A 21,066-nucleotide genomic window follows, 5' to 3' on the forward strand; every position below is an offset into this window, starting at 1 on the left:
AGTTCCTCTTTTCCCTAAAGTGCAGAATGATGGTTCTGTCATCCGTTATTATCTGCAAGTACTCAGCAGCTTAAAAATACACAGTTCCTGGAAGCTGTTGGCTATTAAATTAGTGTGTATTCCATAAGACTTAGTTTTAAGTTTCTACCTGGGATAAAGTATGCAAGAACTACTTTGCAAGGCTTTTAGTTCGAACTGTAAAGCACTCTTCCTAAAGACTCTTCCTAAGGCATAGATGCCTTATAATTAAGGGAAGATAAATTTTGGGATGAAGAAGATTAAGAAGGAAGATTCTTAAAGTGAATTACGTCAAACTCCAAGTGTGGTTACAAATTGCTAAAGGTTCTCCCCAATGGTATAAGCAGGAAACTTTGTTGCTGATCGTACTCCAAAATATTTGGGTTCTTGTGCCTGTGCTACTTTTCTGATAACTAGAATGGGTTTTGAGACTTGGTGCAAGAGATGCAGGTTTACTGGCTTGGAAAAGTATTGAGATTGGGGGGAGGGGCAGGAAATGAAAGGGGTGAATTAAGACTTAAGTCCATAATGTTGACCTGCTGGAAGCTGTCCCAAAAGTGTGCCTCTGAGCATCTCTTGATAGGGAAAAAAGTTGGCTGCAAGAGTTGTTTTTTTCTTGCCTACTGCAGATTGTTGGGTTTAGTTTTAAAGGTAAAGCACATATTTTGCTTTTTCCATAGAGTACTGCTTTTGAACCAGAAGAAATATACAAGTAAGATCAATGGTTAATAAATAAACATAGGAGTAGTGCATAATTCTGTGGGCTTCAGTGAGCGTTTTGGCTGTCAAACTCTAACACATCAGAGGCACCTTTGAGTTAACCAGATGCAGTCCAAACAACATTCCGTACTTCGGTGGAGTCTGGAGTTAAGTGAGGTTCAAGTCAGGGCTCAGCGTAAACTTTTGACACTTTCAACACACATTTGAAAACTTACGAAACACATCTCAATTTTTTTCCCAGTTCTTGTAGCATTTTCTTCCAGAGTTGCAAGCTGTTAAGTAAAAATAATGATGCCAATTCTGGTGTAATTGTTTGAATTTGGAACATACCAGATGTCTTATACTCTTGATTAGAACAGATACTGCAGTGGGGTCTTATTACGAGCACATATAATAATAGTCAACAAAATGCTTGGACATCAAGATAATGTTCTGTTAATACCATATCACCTTGGCAAAGCAAGCGTTTTTAAGGCTAAAGAAAACCTGCACTTGGAGTTATGCTGCACTTGCAGCATTCTTACGGTTTGTTCTTGTTGTTACCCAAATACAGCCTGACTTGAGAACAGGACTTCTGCTTTGGTGTGAGGACATCAATGTTCTCTACCTGATCTGGAAAAAAACAGTTTGTTCTTTTTAATATTAAATATTTTTATAGGATAATCTCAAGAGTTTTCAATCTAGAAGACAGTCATATGAATTAAAATCAGTCACTGATTTAAAGCTAGACAAATTCAGGATAGAAATAAATGCAGACTTACAGGCAGGTTACCTGTCCGTTGGCACATCTTATTTAATGTTCTGGTGCCCCCTTCAGAGACAGTGACACTGGCACTTAGGAGTAGGTTTTTTACAGAGTGAGAAGAAACAATAGGAATAATTGAAGTCTTATGTACTGTTTAACTTAGTATATCAATTTTTCTCAATAACCCTCAGTTCTCACCTTAAAATATTTTGGTCCCAGAAAGCTAAGCTTTTTCTGTCTTACAGTTTTCCTTTGATAAGAAAGCAACACATTTAAATTTTGTTGGAAGTATTTTTAACTTCTCCCTCTAACAGTTCTTAGGATAATCATTCTGCACTCACTGGATGGTAAGCTTCATGGATGTTTTCTATTTGTCTGGAATGTAGATCAGCATATTATAGAGAAGGCTATTTCATGAACGCTGTCTAATCTGTAGCATGCATCCTACATGCAAAAAATTAATGTATTCAAATGTATTGTTCTGTCATCTTGGCAGTAAAAGCAAATATTGTTTTATTAGAATGGTTAAAACCAAATGGACCAGTGCTGTTGGAAACTGTCTTGCTGGAAAGTCAATCTGTCTTACTGGTTTGGAGTAGAAACTCAGGCTTAAAATATCGTAGTCACTCGTACGATTTTGACAATTTGACACTCTTGGCCTTGTATGAAAGAGTAGATGAACTTTATAATCTTCCTGTTTTGTGGAGCTTCTGACTTTTGGTAGCACTTTATTACACCCTGTACAGGAAGTGTTAAATACTTAACACCTGTTATTACGGAAGGAAAATTAAGTTTCTGATGGTCTAAGGAAATCAAACACAATAGGAAGACTAGACTAGGCGTGCATGGAGGGAAGAGGAGCTAAGCTGAGCTTGTGCGAAGGAGTCTTAATATAAAAATCAGTTGTCCTGCAGCAGCTACGCTTCTATTTAGAAGTAGTCCATTCTGTTCAGGTGTAAGTTGTAACTATTACTGTCCCCCAGCAGAAACAATACACAATTCTGGTTGATCAAAGTATGGAACATCCCATATGTGTTATTTGAAGCTGCCTCATTTCAGTTCTTAAATCTTCTAGTGATACCATTGCCTCCTGTAGGAAGTTGCAGCTGCCTCAGTCTGTTAGTAAATATTCACACGATGAGTGTCTTGTGATTTAAGGCTAAAGAAACTTACTTTTGGGTAAGAGAGGGGACTCTGAAATAGAAGCTAAAGATCTCCTTAGGAAATGTGATTCCAATCACTGTACCCGTAATAATACGTGATGTTGAAACAGTTAAAGGAAAGAGCTGTTAACACTTAAATGTTTTTTGACAAAAGAATTGATACTTACTGCTTTTTCCTTTTGATGGTAAACCCCACACACATTGTGTATTTTGAATCAGATGTTTTAATAGCACTGCGGTGAGCTACATCTGCTGAATTCGATAGCATTGCTACCCTTGCCTGACGAAGTTAGAGAGTCCTGATGAAGTAGGAGAAAGATCATAGTGTCTTTAGTATCAAAATACTTAAAACACATCAACAATTAAACTTTAATCTATCGAAAACCTTAAAAGAGGGAAAACAACACAATCTTATAGCTCCCCTTCTCCATTTAGTGTTGTGTGGAAGTTGTTTTTGAGATGTTTTTACTCACTTTCAGGAACAGTTCTTTGTGTTCCCTAAGTGTTCAACCATATGTTGGAATAATATTTCAGTTCTTCAGAACTTGGATTAAAAAACTTATCAAATTGTACAACAGCGGCAGAATAGTTTATAGCTGTACTGCTAATCTTTATTGCAGAAGTCCAGTTCCAGACCCAGCCTGCTAATAGCAAATATAGGTTGACGCTGGCTTTGGTTAATGATAAACATAAATAAGAAAGTGTTAGGTATGTGTTGTGTATAAGGAACCATTCTGACTTGTACAGAGAAGATTACTTTCCTTTACTGTGCTCACTTAGATGGGCTTTTTGCAAACACTTTGTTTGCTAAGATGATGAATTGTTCTTGGAACACTTACCATAAAGAAGCAGAACTTTCCACTTTTTATGATGCACCTTTCTGTAGACCTCGACTTAGCAAGTCTTCGGTTGTGGGAGGGATCAGAGGCAGTTAACAGAGCTGATAACGGTGATCAAAGGACACACTTAAAAGTAGTAGTTTTGTTTTGAGGACTCCTGTCTATTGTAGTAGCTTTTTGCGGGTAAAGTTAATATTGCGTTCTGAGCCTACTGTCACCAGCAATTTTGATTAGAAGATCTAGAATATCACTCAAGACTTGGAATATAAGTATGGTCCTGTTGCAGTCTAAAGTTCTTTGTTTATACCTAGGTGTATAATGAAATATATAACGGGAAAACATAAGAAGGACTGCAACTTTACAGAACTTTTATAGTTTTATTTTCCCTCCAGCTTAATTGTTCATAAAACATGTGCCCCATCACTTCTGCCCATCTTCCTGGGGTGCTCAAACCACAGGCTGATCAAGCCTGCAACACAGCAGTAATGCATTTTGGCTGTAGAGGTCTCCCAGTGAGCATCTCAGACCGTGTTCACACAGAATTCTGAAGCTAAATGTTTAGTATTGTAGCTGTCTTAGAAATGAGTAAGGTATAAGGGATATCAGTGCTCAGATGAAATACAAGTCCTTTCGGAGACTTGAAAATCTTCTCTTTCAAGGTAACTTTGCAAATGGGATAGGCAGTCTGCATGCCACATCGTCCTTTAAAAACTTCTGTTCGTGGGGAATTGCAATCACTTCTGCAAATGCACGCCTGTAGTACTTGATGTGCTCTGTTGATAAGTAGGGTTGTAACGTGCTTAAAATCGAACATGTATGTAAATGACTGTATATCGGGAGTGGAAATAAACCCGTACCACTGCGCTGGGAGGAGGGAGATAAAATGTGAGGAGCTTTGAACTTGAGAAGAAAGGGTAGAGCATTAGGTATGGTTGGTAGAAATCTTTGCAAGGCAACAGTGGTAGTTACTTAGAGGTAGCTGAAGAAGCCAGTGTTTTCAGATATTAAATTGTATTTTCAGTGAAGACATATGGCTTGTTTCAAGTGATTGACATGAACTTTTAAATTCATATCACAGCTGAATGCCACTCCAGATCCTGTCAAGGAGTAGAAGCTGTAAATTTTCTGCTTCAGTATAGACTCATGCAGTGAAATACAATGATTTTTTTCTTTTTAACCTTACAGAGACCAGGTTATTTTTAAATAGATTCCTTTATTGTGTGCTGAAGTTCAGTATTAAAATTCTTAAATAGTATTCTGTGCATGAATAGAAGGATTCTATGAATAAAGCTGTAGTGATTTGAACTAAGTCCTGCTTTTGCTCTTCTAAGAAGCGGTCAGTTTTATAGTTAGAAGGCCAGTTTTAATCAGTTAAGTATTTGGTTAAACTGTGTTTTAGGAACATGTTTCTGTGCAGTTTTGAAAGCAGCTTATTTGATTTCTGCAGAGCTGCTGTAGAAACCAAGTGGCTATTTAGGATTTAAAAATTGGATTAAAATTATGGATGAAAACACTTCTGCAACTGACTTATTTTAGACAAAATGTGGGGTTATATCCATTTAGACTGTAGCAGCTCTATACTGAGCAACACAAGTATGTATTCACCCTCTGGTTTCTTGTGTTTCAAGCCTCGAGTAATAATTCTACTGGTTTCGTGGACTGAAATGTAATTGATTTTTAAAAGCCCCCCCAAAAAAACCAAAAACAATCCCATTTCTTCCTAGTGTTAAAGTATATTGAAAAAACACGTAGATGAGATCTGCACTGGACTGCTCTCTAGATTTCCTCTGGGTTCCTATCCATCATAGAATGATTTCCTGTTGATATTCAGTTTATTGTGCTCTTGAAAGTATATTCAAGACTATGTATGACTTGGTGTAATTGCTGTTACTTTGCAAAGAGCGGCCCTGATGTACAGCTTTCCTGCCTCGTGGAAATGCCTTAAATATTATAATACAAACTACCTTCTCAAACAGAGATGGTGAGTGAATAGTGTGTCTTATCTCAAATTGTTGAGATAAACTTAGAAAGCTTCAGTATCATAATAAATTGAACACCAATTCTGGTGATTCACGCAATTAGTAATGATATTAGCAGTTTTCATGGAAGTACTGGTACTTGAATATCAATAATCCACTCAAGCAGGGGTCTTATGAACATCGTGTTCGAGTTTGAACAACTCAGCTGTTCGGAAGAACTAGGTTGGAAAATTACTTGTAAACTTTGCCATATGTTCTGTCCAATAATTTGAATGCTTTAAGATTCTTTTTTTTAACAGCTGCTTTTGTATGTTATGGAATGATTAAGTCTTTAACAGTGTTGTCAAACATGGCAGTGTATTTGAGCTGGTTGTAGTTTTCCAGCAGCTTTAAGTACTTTGAAAATGCTTAAGTGGGTTGACAGGCATTACGCCGCGCAGTCTGTTGTTCAGTGCTATCTGAAAACCAGCTGCTACTATATGTCTGCTTATAAACCTCCCCACAACGTCAGGAGAGGATATTGAATAGTTTTGCCATTTTTGGCCTAGGTCACCATTTGTATAATGTTATTTTCTCTTGCTGCTCAAGGGCATAGTGGCTTAAATCAGTTTTCACATGCTATAATGATACAAAAAGGGAATTTGTGGCTATTTGATCCCTTTATATATATATTTGCTTAGGAAAACACATCTAAGTCTACAATCAAAACTATGCAATCTTTTTGTGAGTTTAGTGGTAGGAGTTTCTTTGACCTTAGAGAAAGTCAGGTGGTGCAAGTTCACTTAACATTCAAAGTAGCACTTAATTCTTTGCTTCAGCATTTCATACCCTAGTTTTCCTGTGTTTGTGGTTGTGTGTTCGCAGCAGTGCTACAGCCTTAGGAGTTTTTCATGGTATTGTTAACGTGCATTGTTGCTGTTAGTTGCATAAGCAGTTCCTGCAGGAATTGCAGCTTGTTTTAATTTTACTGCAGGGACACGGAGTCCATCTACGGAGAAGATCAGCTCTTTTCAGCCAGTTATTCTGCCTTCTTTGTTTCTTTGCATTATTTTATAATAAAAAGGAAGCTGGCACTTGTAATTTAGCACTGCAAGTGTTTGTTAGGAATGTTTGATTATATGCATTCATTAGCAATATTGACATGCAGAATGTAGACCCCCCCCCCCCCCATGAGTCAGAAACTCGACTCATTAATATGCTTTAGCAAGTTCATTTGCATTCATCCATTTATCTGCAGTAGTCACAAAATGGTGAGCCTTTAGTTCTTTCCTTAAAAACTAGGAAAAGCTAGATAAGAAGGAAGGTGGAAGAATAAATTCGGGGGTGATAGGCTGGAACTAAGCTGGCCGCACAGCTGGCAACTGACTTCATTACTCTCTGCCGTTGTTAGGAGTGTGGTGTTAACTTTTACTGTCTGCTGCCTCAGTGTCTCAAACACTTGCTTTTTTTCCTCCAGTGTTGTCTTCTGCAAAGCAGAAATATATATGACAAGATCAACATAGCATAGAATTCTGTGAAAATTTTAACTGGGATATGGATTGTGTATTTAAGAGTACCATTACTGAAAAATAAAGCTAGGATATTATCTGAAATGAACTTCTGACTCTGAAATATCTCGCAATATTCAAAGTATAAGATTAAAAGAACAGATCTGCAGAAGCACGTTATTGTAATTGGTGCCAAAGAAAGTGGAAATACAACTTCGTTTAGTTTCTAAGTAAATAAGTGTGGATAGCATTCTCATCTTTGGAGAACAGAGGACTGACTTTCAGCATAGAGAAAACAACCAGGAGACTTTCCATGACCAGTTGTTCTGAACAGGAGACTTGGTTCACCTTAGGTACCTGTTTTGGTTGTTTATAAATATGTATTCTGAAATCGGCATCTTTCTCATTTCTTTGAGGTCGGATACGGGTAGAGAGATCTTGAAGGCAAATCTAAATGCCAAAGTATATTGGAAGATTGGAGTCTTGCAAACCACAAAAGCAGTGATAAACTGTTAATAATCTGGGTCATATGAACAGTTACTGGAAAGTAGTTTTTCTGGTTGATAGAGGTAATAGTGTGCTTAGTTAGAAATCTCTCAAGTAACAAAATTCTAACTTTGTCTTGTTCCTTTATTTGTAGTTGGAGACAAGGTTCCTGCTGATATAAGAATTACTTCTATCAAATCTACAACTCTAAGGGTAGACCAGTCAATTCTCACAGGTATAGTTTCTGTGAATTTTGAATAATTATCTGCATATTTGAAAATGTGTTTTCACTGTTTGTTTAGAATAATCCATTAGAAACCAGCCTGTAGCTACTCAAGTACTGTGTTCCATTCAAGTGCAATCAATTTATGATGTAGTAACTTAACTCTTAGAATGACTGAAAGGGTTGCTTTATCATTGGCTTTACATGTTTGCTTTAGTGGGACAAACATTCTTTTACTAAGACTTGTAATGCTTTTTTGGCCTTTCTCCATCCCAAGAGGGACACGCTAGTAACTTGTGGGAAACTAAAATAAAAAAAATAAGTATTTCTGTTCTAGTTTATGCAGTCTTCTGGGTTTGAACGTGTTTCAGTGCTCAAATATGAAAGTATGGAAATTTTACTGAATGTCCTCTGTAGCAGTTACCCGTTTTCTCACGAGAGAATAACTTGAAATACAGGCAGCTTAGAAACTGCTGTTACTGAAGACTCAGTACACTAAAGCCTTATTTGCTGAAATTCTGTGCATGCACATGTGTTTTCTGATATCGGCTTTCCAGTGCAGGAGCTATATTTAGAGCACTTTTCCGATTTGTTGAAAACAAAACAAAGTAACAGTACTTCTGAATATAGGAAAGAAGCTAGGAATCAACCAAGCATGCTATATTTTTCTCTCAGCTGGAACATGAAGATCTGTCTGCCTGTTTTGGTAGCATAAATTAATGTTAACTAGCCCTGAATTTTAAAACAGTAAAGTATTAATAAGAAACCCATTTTTGATCCTTGAATCTGTTTTGAAACAGGCACTAAAGTTTCTCAGGATAGTACAGACCTGATCAAGCTTGCTCATGTTTAGCATATGAAAATTTAGGCAGTCTGTATTTGTCACACTATCAGAACTGAAATAAGGTAGAAAAAGAAATCCCCCTGAAGCTCATATTAAAGGAATAATTCCTTGTCTTTGTTTGAATAACAGAATTGTTTTTTAAAAAGAAAACCTTTTCTTTTTTTCAGCCTATTTTAAGTTGATGCTTGAGTCTCCTGACTAATAAAGTAGGACTGAAGTCTGAGAAGCTACTTAACAAAGCTGTTAAAACTAGGAAGCTTTGGCACCCTTGAGCTTACAAGAAGTAGTGCACTCTTAGCTTCAGTCACTGAGTTACCACCTCATGAAAGCTGATGCAGTAATTAACATCTGGTTTTGGGGGAAAGAAACCTTAATACATGTGACATATTCATAGAAATCAAAGTATTTAAGGTCTTTATGGAAGAGTTCTCTGAAGACTTCCAACCAAAGGAGTTAACTAACAGATGGCTGCATGACACTTAAAACAAAAAAATCAAGGTTTGCCAGTATAACAGTGATAAGTCCCATCACAGATGTGTAACTGTTATTGAAATGAGAACACACTTCTTCCAGTGCATAGAGAACAGAAATGCTCCCTACTGCATGAGAAGCACATAAAATATCCAATTCATGTGGTAGATCTTGCTGCAATAAAAGAAGTTGAGTGCAATCTACTTTTCTTTCTTAAAAGACGTGGTATGTGCTTTGTGTTCATTCTAGCTATATAAAATGTTTACTTAAATCCTTTCTTATTTTTTATAAGAGCCAGCCATTACATTTTTTAGTGAGTTGAAATATTTCCCGTTTCACTTAAGCAATTAAATAAAATAATTTGAGGAAAAGAGTTCGGCAACTTAATTTGTAGGACCGAGGATTATAGCTTTTCAATTCTATGGGACTCAAAATGATACACGTATAATCCTTTCTTAAGACCATTATCTTTGTTTTAGGTGAATCTGTATCTGTTATTAAGCACACTGACCCTGTGCCTGATCCTCGTGCTGTAAACCAAGACAAGAAGAACATGCTTTTTTCTGTAAGTTATTTATTTTAAAGTTTTCAAAATCTTTATGAAATGATACTGAAGCTGATAAACAAAAATATGCAGAACTTCAGATCCTCCTGTAAAAGCTGTGTGACGTGTTTGCTATAGTCTCCGTAAGCATTGAACTAAATGAATTAAAAATTAGAGGTAGCTTTTATTAAAGCTTTCCTAAGGGAATATACTTGTGGAAACCAGTTTGTATGAGGAAACTGTTTTTTGTACTTCACAAGAAAGTCTTGAAGACTGGATCACACGTACTTCTAAAGTGCTTCTACAGTACTTGTCTGAAGTAGGTCTTAAGACTGCTAGAAATGCTTACACAGAAGTTGCGATATTGTGTGGCTAAAATTGAGAGGTATCTTTCTATATAGGAATGAAACAGTTTGTTTAAATTTATTTAAAAGAAGCATTGGATGCTTTTCACATAACAAAATAACAATTCTCTTACTGTGGGTAGGTTCCTTGTAGAAAATATTACCGTTCCTTCTCGTGTTAATTATGTTCACACAGGGAATCCCAGAGAGCACATCTATTACTCATAGTAAATAACATTAAATCTGGCAAAATGCAATCCTAGCAAAACGGGGGGAAAACACACTTAAGATTCCGGTTCAAATACACAGTTCTTACTCAGCAGCTGAGTTTGACTCTGCTGCTTACAATAGATCAATACTAATTGATTTTGAGCACATTCTGTAAGCAGAAATTCTACACCAGAGTAGCCTCTTACAGATTCTAAGGCAGTATCGTTCTCTTCCTCTTCACATTTTTCCCTAACCTAGCTGAAACAGTCTGGAGTTGTATATGCTTTTTTTGTTAAATTAAACAAACAAAACCCACCACCAAAACCTGTTCATAGATTGACTACAAGTTTTCTCTTCCCTTTTTATTTCCATTAGGGTACCAATATTGCTGCTGGTAAAGCGATGGGAGTGGTTATTGCGACAGGAGTAAACACTGAAATTGGCAAAATTCGTGATGAGATGGTGGCTACTGAGCAAGAGAGAACCCCACTCCAACAGAAACTGGATGAGTTTGGAGAGCAGCTATCTAAAGTCATCTCGCTTATCTGCATCGCTGTTTGGATAATAAACATTGGTCACTTCAATGATCCCGTGCACGGTGGCTCCTGGATTCGAGGTGCTATCTATTACTTTAAAATTGCTGTTGCTCTTGCTGTTGCTGCTATACCTGAGGGTCTACCTGCTGTCATTACCACCTGCTTGGCGCTCGGAACCCGCAGAATGGCCAAGAAGAACGCTATTGTTAGAAGTCTTCCCTCTGTGGAAACCTTGGGATGCACCTCAGTTATTTGTTCTGACAAGACTGGTACTCTGACCACGAATCAGATGTCAGTCTGCAGGGTATGTTGAACGAGCTGCTTCTATTTTAATCCTTCTCCTCAGCCACTCTGTTAGAATAGTCAGCATTATTTGAATTCTTTCGATCGTGAGTCTTTTGGTTCTCATATAATCAAAATCTTGCTTTATTTTCCTTAGATAAGCTTCCACTTCAAATTCAGTTTTCCACTGTGTAGTATTTAAGGATTTATCTCTTCCCTTATTTAGTCATGGTCAAAAATAGTTGTACCCGCACTTGATGGAAAAGAAAGTTGTTTGCAAGCAGCTTCCATTGACTTGTCTTAACCAGCTTACGTTGTTTTCTATGATTTATGCTGTTTCAGATGGTTACACTGTAGAAACAATGTGTGTGTGTGAGTGTACAACACTTGCCTCTTTAACTTAGCAAGATGGCAATCGTAGAGGAACTTAGTAATGAGAGAAAGGTAGATTTAATACAGTATCTTGGATAGTTTAAAGTGTTTTCACTGCAGAGCAGTTCCACCTTTATTTGGTTATCTTCTTTTGGATAGCTCTTATTGGTCTGCAGATCCCTGTAGTATTTTCAACATGAGATATTTTACATCTAACCCGGCAGCTTGGAGGTGTAGCTGACCCTGTCACCAGCAGCTGCCGGGATGATCTTCAATGTGTGGTGTACTTTTAGAGAAGCTTAAGGTTTGTGTTTTCCCCCCCGTAATTCTTTCTAGTGTTGGTAGAGTTGAGACTTGCATAGCTAGTGACTTAGCATAATGCGTGTTCTGTTGCCAGTTCTCTGTGCTTCCCATATATTTGATATTCTGCGTAGGACTTCTATGGAGAAAACATTAAGTTATTCTGTTTAATAATTGTAGATGTTCAGTGGCATAGCAACTCTGTCATCAGAAGTTCAAAGTCATTACACTGGGTTAGAATTCCAAATGTGTCAAGCACTACACACCAGTCTTTTTGGCAAAAGTTTGTAAGCCTTAAACACTTTATTCTGATGTGATTGATGCCTTTTTCTTTTTAATTCATGGATGAGTTGTTCTACTTCCTTAAGTATTGTAGTATTTATACGTAAGGGACACAAAGCAGCTGCTCATCAGTATTCCAGAGGAGGTTACTTGCAGTAGAGTTGCATAACTGCCCTAGTCTTTGCAGGGATTTTTTCATCATGCAGATGCCAAAAGCAGAAGACTTCCTGGTTAACTCATCTTTTAAGTTGTGTTTATTTAAAAGCTCAAAATGCTCTCTCCTGTATACTTAGAGGGCTAAATGTTTTGGATCTTGTGCAGTTCAACTTACTTGGTTCCTTGTTTTAACCTCTTACAGCTACAGAATTCCCTTAATTGCAGGATTTTGCCCTAATACCCATAAACAACATGCTTATTCTTGGTTTCACTGTAAGCAGAGAGATTGTTTAACTTTTCAAGAAGACTAGTTTGCAACAGTAATTCTATTTGTACTTTTAATTTTCATGTTAAGTAGTAACTCCTGAGTGTCCAAAGGAACCCTGTACTAAAATGGTCCAGTCAGAAATAATACTACTTTAGGAGAAGACTTGGGGATTGCTGTAGTGTCCTCCTGTGGTATCTCCCTCTGAGAATGCACTTACTCTCCTTTGTGGGATTTTAATTTATTAGCTTTTCTAGCTTTTTGATTTTTAAAATCACTTTGAAGATTATGGGTGTCCAGACACAGAGACAGATCAATAGCAGAGCACTCATTATTAGGCTGTATTTTGTGAAGATGCTTGCTTAAAATATGAGGCAGCACAGTGAAGGGAAATTAAAATGTAGTTAAAACGTGATATGGCACAATGACTTATGCTAACCACGGGTAAGAAGTTCCATTAAGATTCACTATCAATCAGTGAGAAATTTTATCCACTACTACCATTCTGGCAAGTCATGAGCATGGCAGCTTGAGGCACTATTTTTTATCTCCATCTTCCCAGATTTGTTTCTGCCAGCAGCTTTTCTAGAAAAGAAACAGAAACAAAGGCAATACTGAGATGCAGGTGTCTTATGGGGTACAGCTGCATCCTTCAAATCAGTGTCTCTTCTTGAAAAAAAACATTTCAGCCTGTGCTAGAAGGGCACTTGAGCAGTCTGAATGGTTTTAAGGTGCTGGTGCACTGAATGGTAAAGCGACTTATACCTAGAAAACAAGGACAGGAAACACTTGCACTTAGTGGCTGGTGTTATGGGAAGCTGGCCGTAGTGTGGGTCTTGCCAAAAACCTCGCCTCTTAGATCTAGAAGCTTCTCCTATTTGTAGATGCTTTTATTTTTACTGTGGCAAGAAATGTGATTTTCCAGGCTGCCCTATGCTGCTTTTGATGGGAGCTACTCTTTGAAATGTATACAGGAGAATTTGCAAGCATGAAGCCCAGGAAGAGCTTGGGTATAGTCAGGATTGTCAAGTGGATGTGTGAGTAGTCCTCACAGCAGAGGTTAAGTGTAGGCAGTTTGTGTTTTTCAGCTCTTTGACATACTTCTGCCACGATTCAATTTTCAAATGAGACCTGTTAAACAGAAGCACTGTTTTCTGTACTTCATTCTTCAATATATGGTAGCTGTTCAAACATATGGGATCAAAGTTCAGGGTATTGTATCTGGTTTTGTCTAGTTCATTTATCCAACCTGAACTTACCTCTTTTACCTGCTTGTTTAAGGCCTATTTACTTCTCTTGCATTAATTATTGTTCAAAGGTAGTAACACTTCTAACTCTAATTTCAGATGTTTATCCTGGACAGAGTAGAAGGAGATAGCTGTTCCCTGAATGAATTTACTGTGACTGGTTCTACATATGCTCCCATGGGAGAAGTGTAAGTGTCTGTTGAAGTTAGATTATTTGTCTCATTATCTGTTGATTGTTACTGTATGCTTGGAAAGGGATACATGTAGTAATGATTATTAATAAATGAAACCTCAACCAGTGAGAACGCAGACTGAAGGGGGAGAGAGGGGCAAGGTAATTGACAGTAAAAGGAAGTTAAACTCTAGAAGTAAACTCTCATGTAATTAGTTAATACAGTCTCCAATATTGCAATCTTCCTTTGATAATCTAAAAATAAATTAGGAGTATATTGAGTATTTATGTTACTGAAATCTTCCTGGACTAAGATTAGTTATCGCAGTGCTTCAAAATGAGGTTTACTTTTTTTTATTTAAAAAATCTGCATAAATCTGAACAGGTGAGCTTCTGTTAATCTGTGAACTCGGTGTTTCCAGTTGTCCTGTCTCAGAGAAGGCAGGAGCTTTTTTCTGAAGCAAGTTATGAATGTGTTGGAGTGAATTCTTAAATATACTGTGAATTCTTGTGTCCTGCCCTCAGCAGTTTATGGGACTTGGTGCCTCTGTACTTGAATGCATCTCTGTGTTTGACTCAGTGTTTGGTATTTGAGCTGGTGTTAAACCAAGTCCCTTAGGAAATGAATGATGCGCTTGTTTTACGTTACCAGTTGCAAATCTACTTGTGGGATAGATGTTTCATCCTGACAAATGTAGGAAGCTTTAGGGTTTTGCTTCTAGGAGAAACCTCTTTGTACTGGATTGCTACAGCTTCTTTTATTTGACCAGTCTTTCATGTGTTATTAATTTTATGACTTGCGTTTTACTTGTAGAATTGAAATTCTACTGCGTGTGAAGTAGAATTAAGATTCAATTATTGTAAACATTTCAGCCTTGTAGAGTTTCACATGCGTGCCTCTGACTCCATGCAGTCTTCACTGATCTCAGTAGTGATTATCTCTGTTCAATTTTCATAGCAGTTAAGACAGCAATGTTCTCACCAGCTGGAAATCTTTAATTCCCCAACTCTCTTGTTTCAAAGCTAATCACTGTCGAAAGCTTATGCTTTCATTTCAGGAGACGGCATTTACTTAGGCAAGGTGACATTCTAATTTTTTAAAGCATCCAGCTATTGTGTATTAGCTGGTCTCGCAAGAGCCTTAGATAAACAAAACAATAAACCATAGTGTGGTGACAGATGGCGAGTATAATAAGACAGTCATCAATGTATGTTAATGTTGTATATTTACTTACTGAAATTGCAGGGATGTGAACAAGTGTGTTAATCACGGATGTAAAGAACCTTCTGTGAAAGGGAAATTGTCACGGAAAGGCTGTTCCTGGAGGATAAGGAAACATATAGCTAAACCCTCAAACATTTAGGTCAGATTTATCTCTGCAGTTATGGACAGCTTTTTTAAATGGGTGGCTTTGTAAGGATTTTAGTTAAGGTGACTGACTTCACCTTGGACTGCAAACTGTCCCTGGAAACCATGTTTGTCAGACAGTTTGGAGTAGTTTTGTAAGGTCTCAGCACACACAGTGGGCATGCTTACTTGCAAACCGAGACCATAAAACTAACAATAACGAAGAATTGTGGCAAAGCCTAGCAGATTGCATTTGACCTTCAAGTGAATTCAGCTTTAGCTAACTGAAAAGCCTGAAGTTTAATGGAAAAAAACAAGCAAACCAATGCAGAATTCACTTCAGCAACTTAGGCTCCATGTGCACTTGGTATTCTTCAGGAACTGTTGGTAAGGAGCACACAGAGAAGGGATTAAAAAACCTGCCCTGGTATAACAAGTTACAAGATGGTTTCCTTCAAGTTTAGAACAAGTGGAAAAAGACGTATCGTAGATCTATGATAGACAGTGACAAACTGAGAGCTGCTGGTAACTTTGAAGAGTTGAGAGTTTGAAGCCACTGCTTATGGCTGTAGATTTATATGCAAAATGGAGCTTTTAAAAACATACTTGTTTTTTTTTAAGACGGGTTCTGTCCACATGCTTTGTTATACAACACTGGGATTTGTTTGCAGTACAGGAGGCTGCCACAAAAGGTTACGTAATCAGACACGTCATAGGCTATGTTGTGAATTCTTATGGAGTAGCGATCCATGTCTTTCTGCCACCAGACCTTCTTCCTCCCTCCTTAAGGGCTTTAACAAAAGATGCTGTACGAGTTATGTCTTGCTGATTTTTAGGAGGGGGGGGATAATAGTATTGAACGCTGTCTTGGTTCTTTTATGCTTACTCTAGAAGTATACTCATGTTCCAGAGATGAATTATTTTACTATTTCCAAATGTAAGAGCGAAGAGTCTGCTTCTTATTTATGGTGTCTAAATGGTGCACTATTCTGGGGAAAACATACATTCCTTCTTTCTAAAAACTTCAGATATTCATCATTAAGAGTGTATGACTAGTGAACAGTACTTCTTTTCTAGTGGAATTTGTGTTGTGAGATAACTTAGCTTTCATTGGTTTAGGGGGTTCACAAAAGTAGATTAATGTTTAAGAGACCCAGTCTGCTTTTATGCCCGCCTAATGTATGCATTTCACACATGGCAGTAGTAAACCTGCAGAATATGAGTAAGACCAAGGAAGCTAAGCTCCTATGGTATCCAACAATATCCCTCTCCTACAGGGAGCTCCCCTCCAAATCCTGTGCATACTTTTAAGCTGCTTTCATATGCCGCTTCACTGAGCTCTTTAAGGTTTTGTAATTCAGGTAGTGATTCCATTGATAATCATGTCATTCAGTTCATGACTGAGCTAAACTTCAGAACTCACCTTCATCAAATCTGCTCTTCTCAACAATTTCTGGTTCTGTAGTTCTAAGTCCATAACTAATAAGCATTGTACTAAATGGAAATACAGTAAAGGGATTGAAGAAGGGAAAAAGGTGAGGTGCTAATACTAAATAACTAACTTAAATCTCCCCCTCTTCTTCCTTTGGAAAGGCATAAAGATGACAAACTTATTAAATGTAGCCAGTATGATGGCCTTGTGGAACTTGCAACGATCTGTGCCCTCTGTAATGATTCCTCTTTGGATTACAATGAAGTAAGTACATATTCTAGAACAGAGAAGAGTGTGAGAATGAGAATAAATGTTTATTCTCATTTGTCTGTCTACCTCTCGGTAGCAAATCCCCTTCTAATCAAGGGGGAGGGTGTTAAGTTCCTCTAAAGTATTAATTCCTGGTGTTGTTGAACACTGAGGAAACTAAAGCCAGGCAGGCAGCAAGTGTAATCTGGAACTTGGAGATCCCATTGTATAGATTGCACTGCTACTTTCTTGCTTTGCCTCGCCTTCTTGAGGTTGCTACATCTCGTAATAACTTAAGTGTTCGATGGTAAAGTACTGGCATCCTTCTCTGCTGATCTTAAGAGGAAAGAAGGCTTGGAACTTCCTACAAATTGTACTCTTCAAAGATGCTTTTTATGATTTGGCTTCTTTCATAAGCCATAGTAAGTCTTGTTAAGCTTTTTTTCCATTGTGAAACTTGAACTTTTATTTCTGGTAGGTTCCGGGTGAGGTGTAAACTAAACTATTGTGTTTTTGTTTGCTTTGTGTTAACTAAAGGCTAAGGGAGTATATGAAAAAGTTGGTGAAGCCACAGAAACTGCACTTACCTGTCTGGTTGAAAAGATGAACGTGTTTGACACAGACTTGAAAGGACTTTCTAGAATTGAACGTGCAAATGCTTGCAACTCGGTCAGTATTCTTTTAGCTGGAATTCATTGGGGAGTCGAGTTTTGTGTTATGTTTTATCTAAATGTGTTTTTATGCTCTTTTTTTGTAAGGTGATAAAACAACTCATGAAGAAAGAATTCACTCTGGAATTCTCAAGAGACAGAAAGTCTATGTCTGTCTATTGTACACCGAACAAACCAAGCCGCACGTCCATGAGTAAGATGTTTGTAAAGGTCAGTTCCTCGCTTGAGAAAGTGTAGTTATGGAATAGCTGCCAAGGAGGCCCAATCCTAAATTCTGGCACAACTAACTGCAGCTTGATGATGAAGGAAAGACTTTATAATTTGAGAAAATATTGTAATGGAAAGAGATTTATTAAGCTACCTTTATTTTTTTGCCTTTGCAGGGTGCTCCAGAAGGTGTCATTGACAGATGTACGCATGTCCGTGTTGGAAATGCTAAAATACCATTAACCTCAGGAATTAAGCAGAAAATAATGTCTGTCATTAGAGAATGGGGAACTGGTAGAGACACATTGCGTTGCTTGGCTCTGGCGACCCATGACAATCCACCCAGAAAAGAGGAAATGAATCTTGAGGACTCCTCAAATTTCATTAACTATGAGGTAAGTTTAGTAACCTATCCTTTTCATGCTTCTCCCTCCCCCAAACTGGAGAATGGAGACTCTTCATGATTCTTCCTAGAGGAAGGATACATCTGAGAATGTTTTCTTTCTGCGTATTTTTGGTGTCAGACACAGTAGTTAACCATGTGTGAAGACAGCATTCCGTTTAAGAAGAGATTATATGTCTCTTTGAAGAAATGTAAGGGATAAAACTTAAGAGTATTCTGTGGTTTATGATAGCTGTCACTCCTACTTCATCTCCCAGATTATTCTGGGTTTTAAAGAAAAACACTCTGTGTGTGTTCTTGGTGGTTGCTGCTTGGATAAAAGCATGAGAAAAAAATCATTTAAGAGGCCACCTGCAAATTGTATTATTTTGTGTGTATACATAAGGTCCTCAGGATCATAAAACCTTAATTGTTTCAGAGAGACTGACTGAAAAAATATTCCAAAAATTGCATTGTGGTTTCAGCTCTGATACTTTTCAGTTTGACATTGCTCAACTGCAAAATCTCTTTGGGGGTTTTGTGATGAAACATACCTGCCATTTTGTCCTCCAAGGGTAAAGTTCACTTCCTTTCCTTCATACTGACAGCTGCTAAAGCTCTGTCACTGGTTGTTGTCTTGGCTACACTGTCATTTTCCAACGAAATTTCTATCTAGGATTTGGGGCAGGGGGAAGGGAATGACAAGAGTTGCATGTGAGTTTTTGGCTCATGCACTGTGCTTCTGGCACTGATTGCTAAAAAGGAGAGGAGGACTTGGCTGTTTGCAGGTTGAATTTGCAGGGCTGAGAACTAGAGCACACTTTAGCTAATAAGGAAGCAGATTTGAAGCAAGGTATGTTTGGAAAGTTAGGATCCCATTTCAGAGTGTGATCGTGAGCTGAGAATTAACCATGTTCCCCCTATACTCTCTTCATGTAGATGGTAACATGCAGCATTGTGATTCCAAAAGCATTAAGAACTCTCATTTACTTCCTCTTACTTGCTAATAGGCTTGTAGATTTGTGACCTTTCAGTTCTTCTCTAGCTGTTTGAATTCGGTGTCAGAGCTCACGTGCTATATAGATGGAGGATGATGAAACAGTTAACTCCTCTGAAGTAACCCTTTTAGGGAAAAAAAGCCTGTCGTAAGAGCAAGTATATCATGCATAGTACAGTAATTTTGACCACATGGCATGATACTGTAGCCTTGGTGTCTTAATTGCTCAGCATAGAACCACCGAATATTGTAGACAGGAGTGAAAACAAATGTCACTATGCAGACATAGTTAACATGCAAGCAAACGATTGTTTCGCTGACATCGGATGAGAAGTCTGCAGGATCTTGCACTAAAACTCAGTGCTGTCATCTTGTTTCAGACCAACTTGACCTTTGTCGGCTGTGTGGGTATGCTGGATCCGCCAAGAATTGAAGTAGCTTCATCTATAAAGCTGTGCAAACAAGCTGGTATTAGAGTTATTATGATTACTGGTGATAATAAAGGCACAGCAGTAGCTATTTGCCGCCGCATTGGTATCTTTGTGGAGGACGAAGATGTTTCTACAAAAGCTTTTACTGGGCGTGAATTTGATGAACTGTCACTTGCTGCCCAAAGAGATGCTTGTCACCATGCTCGCTGCTTCGCTCGTGTAGAGCCTTCCCACAAATCTAAAATTGTTGAGTTTCTTCAGTCTTTTGATGAGATTACAGCTATGGTAAGTAATTTAACTTCCACTTGTTTTGAAAGGCATTTCTGTGCTTAAGCTGAAATTGTGCCTCGTCAGACTTATGCCTCATTCTGGAAGACACTTCTTCCACGTTTCCCTCAACTCAAAGCCTCAGACCTTGCACTTAAGTGATTTTAAAGGTTCAAAACCACACACAGTGCAAAATTGCTTTCTGGACCTATATGTAAGTGCCCACGTATATGTTTTTTTAATTTCCAATTCTTGTTTTAGACTGGTGATGGTGTCAATGATGCCCCTGCATTGAAGAAAGCAGAAATTGGAATTGCTATGGGTTCTGGTACTGCAGTGGCTAAAACTGCTTCTGAAATGGTTTTAGCAGATGATAATTTCTCAACTATTGTAGCTGCTGTGGAAGAAGGACGTGCAATCTATAACAACATGAAACAGTTCATCCGTTACTTGATCTCCTCCAATGTTGGAGAAGTTGTTTGGTAGGTTGAAAATTTTTTATTCTTTCAGCTAGAGTAGAGATAATGGAGTCTTTTGTTAGCTATTTCTTTAGTTCCAGTATTTCTCACTAAAAGTAGAGAAGGAAGTTCTCCAGGGAATCAATCATTGTGGTTGTGCAGAAGTCTTCTAGCACAGTCCTCACTGGAGAATTTTAGCATACCACAAAAGATTCACCTTGCATTGTGTGTTATATTCCAGCTCAGCAGGTGGCTTAATGCTTTATAATTATTTCTGATTGGAATAATTCTCTAGAACATGAAAATAAAAACCTTAATCACATACTACAAGATCTGGTATTTCAGTTAAAGAAGAATGTATCTTCTGTGTCTTTGTGAGGAATAGTGACCCAATACTACAGATGCATTTCTGCTACTAGAATGTAAATATTGATCTCCTAACAGTTGCTTATATCAAAGCACGCTTTCTCCCAGAGTGGAATATAATGCAGAAGTTGTCTGGCCTTGTTTCTTGTAAATTCTAAAGCTGTCTTTCATGTGGCTCTCCCTGCAGCCCCTGAATCTGTTCTATTTATTCACACAGGCTTGAAGCGACGAAAGTTATATGCTCATTAAATTTTTGCAGGGGCCAGCAGTAATCCAGTAAAATGAAGCTTAGTCATTTGAGCTAAAACTCTATTACGTCTGCAAAAGTTTTAGCATCTGTGTTTAGTTGAGAAAGTGGCTTTGCAAGCGTTTATGCATGTATGTACGTATTTATATACAGACTACTGGAGTGGAGAAGAAACAAGGCTAAAGCAGAAACTGTTTGATTCCTGGAGTAGCCAGAAGATGCTTCAAAACTTACATGTCACTGGTTGGAAGTGTTTGTTCTTGGATATGCTTTTAGTTTTCTGATGTGAATATTTAGCTTGTGATATTAAATGAGTAACTGTTAGA

The 21,066-nt window shown here is 37.8% G+C and overlaps 1 protein-coding gene across 2 annotated transcripts in view; it reads left to right on the forward strand.

Annotated features, from left to right (window-relative positions):
* ATP2A2 (ATPase sarcoplasmic/endoplasmic reticulum Ca2+ transporting 2) overlaps positions 1–21,066 on the forward strand; it is a 45,278-nt gene that overhangs the window by 15,316 nt on the left and 8,896 nt on the right. For both annotated transcript variants that reach the window (XR_008452698.1, XM_054082087.1), the window contains exons 6-15: positions 7,592–7,672; positions 9,455–9,540; positions 10,449–10,913; positions 13,613–13,701; positions 16,627–16,729; positions 17,252–17,383; positions 17,473–17,595; positions 17,769–17,987; positions 19,352–19,687; positions 19,931–20,151. Coding sequence is in view for 1 of the 2 variants with exons in the window: in XM_054082087.1 (XP_053938062.1) it covers positions 7,592–7,672; positions 9,455–9,540; positions 10,449–10,913; positions 13,613–13,701; positions 16,627–16,729; positions 17,252–17,383; positions 17,473–17,595; positions 17,769–17,987; positions 19,352–19,687; positions 19,931–20,151 (1,855 nt within the window). In the remaining variant the exon portion in view is untranslated. The remainder of the gene's footprint in view (positions 1–7,591; positions 7,673–9,454; positions 9,541–10,448; positions 10,914–13,612; positions 13,702–16,626; positions 16,730–17,251; positions 17,384–17,472; positions 17,596–17,768; positions 17,988–19,351; positions 19,688–19,930; positions 20,152–21,066) is intronic.

Source organism: Cuculus canorus, chromosome 17, assembly GCF_017976375.1.
Source record: "Cuculus canorus isolate bCucCan1 chromosome 17, bCucCan1.pri, whole genome shotgun sequence".
Classification (NCBI taxonomy): Eukaryota; Metazoa; Chordata; class Aves; order Cuculiformes; family Cuculidae; genus Cuculus; species Cuculus canorus.